The sequence below is a fragment of the Sebastes fasciatus genome, chromosome 11 (genome assembly GCF_043250625.1).
Source record: "Sebastes fasciatus isolate fSebFas1 chromosome 11, fSebFas1.pri, whole genome shotgun sequence".
NCBI lineage: Eukaryota > Metazoa > Chordata > Actinopteri > Perciformes > Sebastidae > Sebastes > Sebastes fasciatus.
Window position 1 is genome coordinate 2134157 of NC_133805.1, and position 7792 is coordinate 2141948.

A 7792-nucleotide genomic window follows, 5' to 3' on the forward strand; every position below is an offset into this window, starting at 1 on the left:
TCTCTAATACACTTATTACAGTGTAAATGTCCAACTATATATATATACTGTATATGGGTGTTTCTGCAACTACAGTCACTTTTATAAATATATAAAATATAATTTTATAAAGTATATGAAAAAAAATCAACCTCTATGGATTTTAAATTTAACCATCAGAGTATTAATAAATATAAACAGGTACACAAAATCACATATAAGATTTTAATCTGTAACATGTTTATTAATTTAATGTTTTTTATCACTAAATGTATTGCAACATTACAATAATGTTAATTTTATACTTTTTGCTTTTTTAAATTTCTACAATATTTTTAAGACATTTAAATTCATTTTCATCAAGCTCTGTGCATCATTGTTAATATATATATATATATATATATATATATATATATATATATATTTAAAAAAAGGGATTTCATGATTTTCTCTACACTCTGAAAAATGTAGACATAGATGTCAGTCTTCATAAACAAAAAATATAAAATATGTTGTTTTATATATTGTAATTTTAATGTTTAATGTCTTTAAGGACGTGTTGTGGAAATGACATGTTTGCTAATATGTCAGATAAATGTCGAGGTGTGCTACGTACGTTAGCTTTGACTCTCAGCATCTAATATACACATTTACAGTGAGACCCAATTAATGTAATTCAACACTGTGTAGGGACCCCAGCATGCAGAAATATTCAAACACACCATTTTAGAATAGAATAAACTATCATTTATACTGCATGTGATTATCATAAAGTGGGCATGTCTGTAAAGGGGAGACTCGTGGGTACCCATAAAACCCATTTACATTCACACATCTGGAGGTCAGAGGTCAAGGGACCCCTTTGAAAATGTAAGTTTGGAGCGTTATTTAACCTCCTTCTCGACATGTTAGCATGAAAACGTACAAAAGGAGAAAATGAAATGCATGAATCTGAACACAAATGAGATCACTGAACAGAAGGAGATAAAAAAAGAAACTTGTGTCACAAGATAAAAGTTCTTTGAGGAACAGACAAAAGGTTTTAGGCTGCTGTGTGTGTTTTTATCCACGAGATGTCACTGTGGTTCTCATGGCGACCATCATCAGCATCATCAGCATCATGTGGATGATGTCACACATGTTAGTCTGCTGATGAAGCTACAAGATGTTGTCTGTCTTCAAACTGTTCAGAGTTATAGAACAACAATTAAAAAATAACTCAGGAAACATTAAATAAGCAAAAAAACAAACTTGTGTTTGTCTTTTTATTTTGAATGAAGAAAACTATACTTTATATACTAATAATACTATTACTACTACTACTACTAATAATAATAATAATAATAATAATGATAATAATAATAATAATAATAATAATAATAATAATAATAATGATAATAATAATAATAATAATAATAATAATAATAATAATAATAGGGGGAGGAAGTAGATTTTATTCATTTCACAAAATAGCTTCAGTTAATAGATTCAGGTTATACCAAAACTAATTTATTAAGATTCTCCAAAAAAAACACATTTAATTATACTAGGGCTGCCAATTGATTAAAATAGTTATTCACAATTAATCGAAAATTATTTTTTATTTCGCATATTTTTTTATGCTAAATGCAGTACCAGTGAGGGTTTCTGGACAATATTTATCATTGTTTTGTGTTGTTAATTGATTTCCATTTTTCACATTTAGTTATTTATCTATCTATCTATCTATCTATCTATCTATCTATCTATCTATCTATCTATCTATCTATCTATCTATCTATCTATCTATCTATCTATTTATTTATTTTTTATCTATTCCATTTTCATTTTATTCCATTTATTTATCTATTTTTTATTTTCCATTCTTTTTTATATTTATTTTTTATTTTCCATTTTTTATATTTATTTATTTTTCCTTTCAATTTTTATTTTTTACATTTATTTATTTATGTCTTTATTTATTTATTTATTTATTTATTTATTTATTTATTTATGTATTTCTATGTATTTTATTACACATAGGTAAGTACATATACTACATAAACATTACACATAAGTACCAGTGAGAATAAATATATTCATACATTTCCATAAAGCAGCATATTTGTCCACTCCCATGTTGATAAGAGTATTAAATACTTGTCTAATCTCCCTTTAAGGTTCATTTAGAACAGATAAAATATGTGTGATTAATCGCGATTAAATATTTTAATTGATTGACAGCCCTAATAAAAAAATAAAACAATGATTCAGTACTTTAGAATACAGACAAACCAAAGCAGGTTTATAGGCGAGTGACTTTAGCTTATTACTCTTAAACACTGAAAATGAAAGAAAGAAACAAAATAAAATATGTTTCCTTTCTAAACTATTCCACAATAAACTCCTGTAACTGTTCTAATCTTTATTTTTAGTACGTTAGTAGTAACTTTGCTTTTCCTTCTAGGACGAGTCAACATGTCTGCAGTTGTCAGACAGCAGCGTTATCTGTCCACCGCAGGGGCTGATGGGAGGTGTGAGGAGCCTTCAGGAACCACGTGGCCCTCGTCTGATCTCACAGCTCGTCCTTGTTTGGCCTCAGCTGCATCAGAGCGCCACTTCTCCCCAGGTTCACCAGAGGAAACACCACTGCACACAATGCTTTTCCTCCCAGCTGCTGCTCTGTGCTGTCTGTGTTCAGGTGAGTGTTTCCAGCCAATCAGGAGCCAACAAAGTCCACCTGTAACAAACACTGTCACACTCACCTCCATCTACCTGTCTGTCTCTCTACAGCGCTGGTTGCCATGGCAGCAGAGCTGATTCAGGATGATTTAACATTGACCAGGAGAGTTGGTGGAAAAGTTTCCTTCAGCTGTCGAACTGACCAGTGTGACGGTAGTTATGTACTCTGGTACCAGAAGAGAGACACAGAAACATTCACAGTGATTCTTTATATTAATAAGAGAGATGGTACAATATATTCAGGTTTCAATCATCCTCAGAAAGATGATTTCTCAGCTGTGAATAAACAGAACGGCTGTGAGTTGGAGATCCAGAAGGTTAAACTCAATCATTCAGCCTCCTACTACTGCTCCTGTTATACTCTCCACAGTGATAAATGATGCCTGCAGCCTGTACAAAAACCATCAGAGGAACAGATGTCAAACAGTGGTTGTGACAGGAAGAGAGCAGTAAACCACAGCCCAGGTTCACATATTTCACCTCCATCTCAGCCACAGTCACACACACACTGAACTGAGGGATTCATTAGATTTGATATTCATTCATATTTCTATCAGATATTGCAGCAGGTTTATTGTTGTTCCACACAGTGAGGACAAACTAGTGGCACAGAGGCACAAGGATGAAATCATTTAAAGACATCAGACTAATAAATGGATCAAAACATCAACAAGTCCTTTTTGAAAAGCAGCGTCTGATTAAAAACATACATTAAAACAACATGATCAAAATGATGAAGACAACAACAAGCTTCATCATTATGATGAAGATTCAAATCCTCTGCTTTGACCTGCTGCAGGAATAAAGTCCATTCCTCCTCACAATGCTGATCTGCTCTTAATGCAAACACTTCCTGTGTCTCCTTCACAATAAAAGCCTTCCAGACCAACTCTTTGTGCTCCAAATGAAAACAAGACTACAGTTCAACACACACTGGCTGTGTCACCAAGCGTCCTGTCATTTGATGCACAGACGTCATAAATCAAAGTAATGGACAATTTAAAATGTGACCTGATGATGGTGCTGGATAAAACCTGACCAAAGTCAGTAGGATTCATCCTCTGAGGAACATGAACGTGTGAACCAACGATCCACGGAGACACTCTGCTAGTGTGTCTAAAAAGACAATAAAAGAAGAGACAGTCATGTTAATATGAACATTAGAGGAACACATCATGGAGCTGAAATATCATTCTGCTTCATCATTTGGACTCGTTCACCTCAGCTGACACGCTCAACAGCAGACAGGTTTTTGTATTACTCTGTTTCACTGTGGGAGGAGAGAGGATCTTTGGCTCTGGAACTAAACTTTATGTAACAGGTAAGAACAAACATTCATCTTCCTTCAGTTGTTTTATTGAACAAGTTGAAAATGTGTTTTAATGAGTTAGTTTTTTCATCATTAGTAGAGAGTTCTTGCAGCCATGCAGCTGTTGTTACATTAAAAAGGTTCATAATTGCTGAAACGATGTTTAAATCTCACTGAACAACTCAAGTTATTCTTTATTTCTGCAGATTAAACTGATTTATAGAGAAAAAGGTTGAAATATAAAAAGTAAATAACTTTAAATATGTTGTATAGAAAATTAATAAATCATTTTTAAATGGCAAAATATACCTCATGTAGTACAAAATAAATGGTGGTAAATACTATGTATTATATTATATTATATTACTGTTTAACATTTGATCTAACGTATCACGGTAGTCGTGTATAAAAGCTAAAATTGATATGAAAAACATTAAAAACTATTGATGTATTTGTGCTTCTTCAGTAATTAGAGTAAAGTATATGATGGTAAATATTTGATATGTTATATATATTATAATTAAATTTACAATTGTAATTTATATGAAGATAAATGTTTAATTAATTATAATATGTGTATTTGGGTAAGGAATGGAAAATTGTTTTCCTCTATTAGAGTTAATACGAATAATTAACATTAATATTATATTATATTATATTACTTGTTAATTTCCCCATGGGGATCAATAAGATATTAGATAATAAGACATATAAATATATATGTAATCAAATTGAAATTTTTAAAATTACCACTCAATTTTACTTGGAGGTAAATAAAAAATGTATTTAAAAAGTTAAGTTAACATTATTATGAAAAAAGTAAGTAAAAAGTAATAATTCAATTGTTGATGTACTGATTTATTTATTTCGTAATTTCAGTGATATATGTGGTGGTATGTAATTTATTATAATATGTGTATTAAGTTAACGTGAAAGGAATAAAAAACTCATCTCCTATTATATTATTTTATATTATATTATATTATATTATATCATATTATATTATTTATTAAAATATCATTGTAGTTTTGTATAAAAATTAAGATTCTTATGAAATATGTTAATGTATTAACGTATTTTTGTGTCTTTAGAAATTAGAATAAAGAATATGATGGTAAATATGTTATATGGTCTATATTATAATAGTTAAATTTATAATTGTGTTTTATGTGAAGATAAATGTTTAATTTTCTTATAATATGTGTATTAAGTTAATGAGAAATGAAAGGAAAATTGTTTTCATAATTCTTTCATTTAATATCATCAAATCCTGTTATATTATATTATATTATATTATATTATATGTCAATTTCATAATATACTATGAAAATTATACTACATTTATTTACTATTTATAATATTTTATACTAAAATTATACGTATTATAATCTTAAAAATTACAACTCTATTTCACTTGAAAGTGAATCTATAATTTATTTTAAAGGTTCGGTTAAATTTGTTATGAAGAAAGTAATTAAATTATTGATGAACTGATTTATTTCTTAAACCATTACAGTGATGTATATGGTGGTAGTAATAAGTAATTTATTATAATATGTGTATTAAGTTATTATATTATATTTAAATTTCCCCAGTGGGATCAATAAGGTTTTATCTTATTTTAAATAGCATTTTGTATTCACATGTCATATATCTTAACAAGTCATTGTAGTTGTGTATAAAAGATTAAAAAAATTATAAATTATTGATATTTTTATAGTTTTGTTTAGCAATTAGAGTAAAATGTACAGTGGTAAAAATATAATATGTTTTATGTTTTGTAATCTTTAAAATTATACTTTTCTCTATTCTATGTGAAGGTAAATATGTTATTTATTATATGTATATTATCCCTAATATAGGAAATCAAATTTCAAATTATTGTTAAATTATAGTGAATGAAGTTTGTACATAGAAATAAAGAGTTATTAAATAAATAATGTTCTTTTGTCCCCATATAACCCATCAGAGCCGGCCCGCGGCATAGGTGGTATAGCTGAATGCTGGGTCTCCTTTTATCCAGAGGGGAGCCCCGATTGAGGGAAGACAAAAAAATCTAAATTTATAACTTTTACTATTTTTTACTAATATTATTTTAATACTATTATTTCAAAACATAACAAAAAGCCCACAACATCATCAGTACATAGTGTATTAAATAGGCTGTATTTTCTGGGTGGCCTGCAGCATCACCCCCCATCATTTTGAGCTATGCAGTTTCTCTTGAGCGTGATCTGCATCGCTTAATGTCAAAACATGAAGCTCTGTAGTTTCTGTGTGAGTGTATGATCACAATGGTTGGTGGTGGAATGGGCTGCGATGCGAGAGGCACCGGCTGATCTCTTTCCTATGGCACCAGATTGGTCAGGACCGGCTCTGTAACCCATGCTGCCATTAGATGCTGAGTGTGTTCCATATGAAGCTGAATACAGTAGACTGTATGTAGTGAACTCTGAGTAGTTTAGTGATCACAGTACATGTAGTTTCCAGGATCACACTGAATGCAGTGCAGTGCTGTAAGCTGACTGTGTCAATGTGTGTCTGTGCTGCTTGTTGCTGCTGTCAACCTTCAGATGAGCCGGTAGTGAAGCCCGTGGTGAGCGTGTACCCAGCAGCATCCAGAGCCCACCTGGAGGGGAAGAGCTCCCTGCTGTGTCTGGCCTCAGCCATGTTTCCTCCTCTGGTCCAGTTCTCCTGGAAAAGACGAAAGGACAACGGTCCTCTGGAGGAGCTGCCCCCTGCTGAGGGAGAGCAGCTGGAGCTCAGAGAGCCGGGACGCACCGCCGCCATCTTGCTGATCCGTCAGCGAGAGAACACGTATAAATACCGCTGCTACGTCCACCACGAGGGGGGCACAGTGGAGGCCCCAGCAGAACAAGGTAATGAAGGCTCGCTGACTGTGTTCAGCAGTGATTCAGCTTCATGTGGAGACGCTGTCAAAGAGAGCAGAGGAGCAGAGGACTGACATTTCTCACTGCAACTCTTAACATGTCACTCCTTTTGTGTTTCAGAGGTTCCAGCATACCTGCCAGCTGACTGTAAGATCACCTGCTGCCTCTCCTTCAACCACCATGTTTCCTTCAGCACTTCACCTTTTATTTTCAATGCTATCATTTAAAGTGTCTGTGTGTCTGTCTGTGTGTGTCAGTGTCCTTCCAGTCTCAGTGCAAGGTGAAGCTGCTCTGTGTGCTGTACACAGTGCTGATAGTGAAGAGTCTGGTGTACTGCTGTGGACTCTCTCTGCTGATGATCCTCAGAAACAAGGGACCGTCCACCAACTGCACACATGCTGACTGACTGGCCTTTTCTCACCATCAAATCTCATCAATTCATCTCATTCATCACTTTGATCACTATTCACAAATATCAATGATGACGTTGTGGCGACCCCTGCTGTCGCCTATATAGTAGGGTTCCTGTTAACCTGCCATTAGGGCCTTCTGGGAACACCTGGGCCCAGTGTTCCCAGCCTATAAAGCCTAGGCTCATGACTCATTCTCTCTCTCTCTTTCCCCGCAGACACCATCGCTGGGCATGTGGCGGCCTTAGGTTCTCCTCGGTTAATCATTTGCTTGTTTTATACATTTTACAACATGCACACACCATTTATATTCTCAATGCACACCTTACCCTACTGATACTACTGATATTCACACTCCATACCTTTTAATCCTTTTGTTCTGCATAATTTAATCTACTTTTGTTAAATAGATTAATTGATTTTATCGTCACCACGGTGTGTCTTCCTATTTGTCATGGCCTTGAAAGCCAGGTTGTGACAAA

General features: G+C 33.1%; 1 protein-coding gene across 1 annotated transcript; it reads left to right on the forward strand.

Moving 5' to 3' along the window:
* The first annotated feature begins 2436 nt into the window (after positions 1–2436).
* LOC141776740 (uncharacterized) lies at positions 2437–6989 on the forward strand. The gene is made up of 4 exons (XM_074650518.1): positions 2437–2587; positions 2752–2807; positions 3886–4021; positions 6583–6989. The coding sequence occupies exons 1-4, from the start codon at positions 2437–2439 to the stop codon at positions 6972–6974; spliced, it is 735 nt and encodes a 244-aa protein (XP_074506619.1). The 3' UTR covers positions 6975–6989.
* The last annotated feature ends 803 nt before the right edge of the window (positions 6990–7792 follow it).

Excerpts from the sequence above, each read along its gene's own strand:
- LOC141776740 (XM_074650518.1), top strand. The coding sequence starts at position 2,437 with ATGTCTGCAGTTGTCAGACAGCAGCGTTATCTGTCCACCGCAGGGGCT. Across the intron at positions 2,588-2,751 it reads AGAGCGCCACTTCTCCCCAG|CGCTGGTTGCCATGGCAGCA; the intron begins GTTCACCAGAGG and ends GTCTCTCTACAG. Across the intron at positions 4,022-6,582 it reads AACTAAACTTTATGTAACAG|ATGAGCCGGTAGTGAAGCCC; the intron begins GTAAGAACAAAC and ends GTCAACCTTCAG.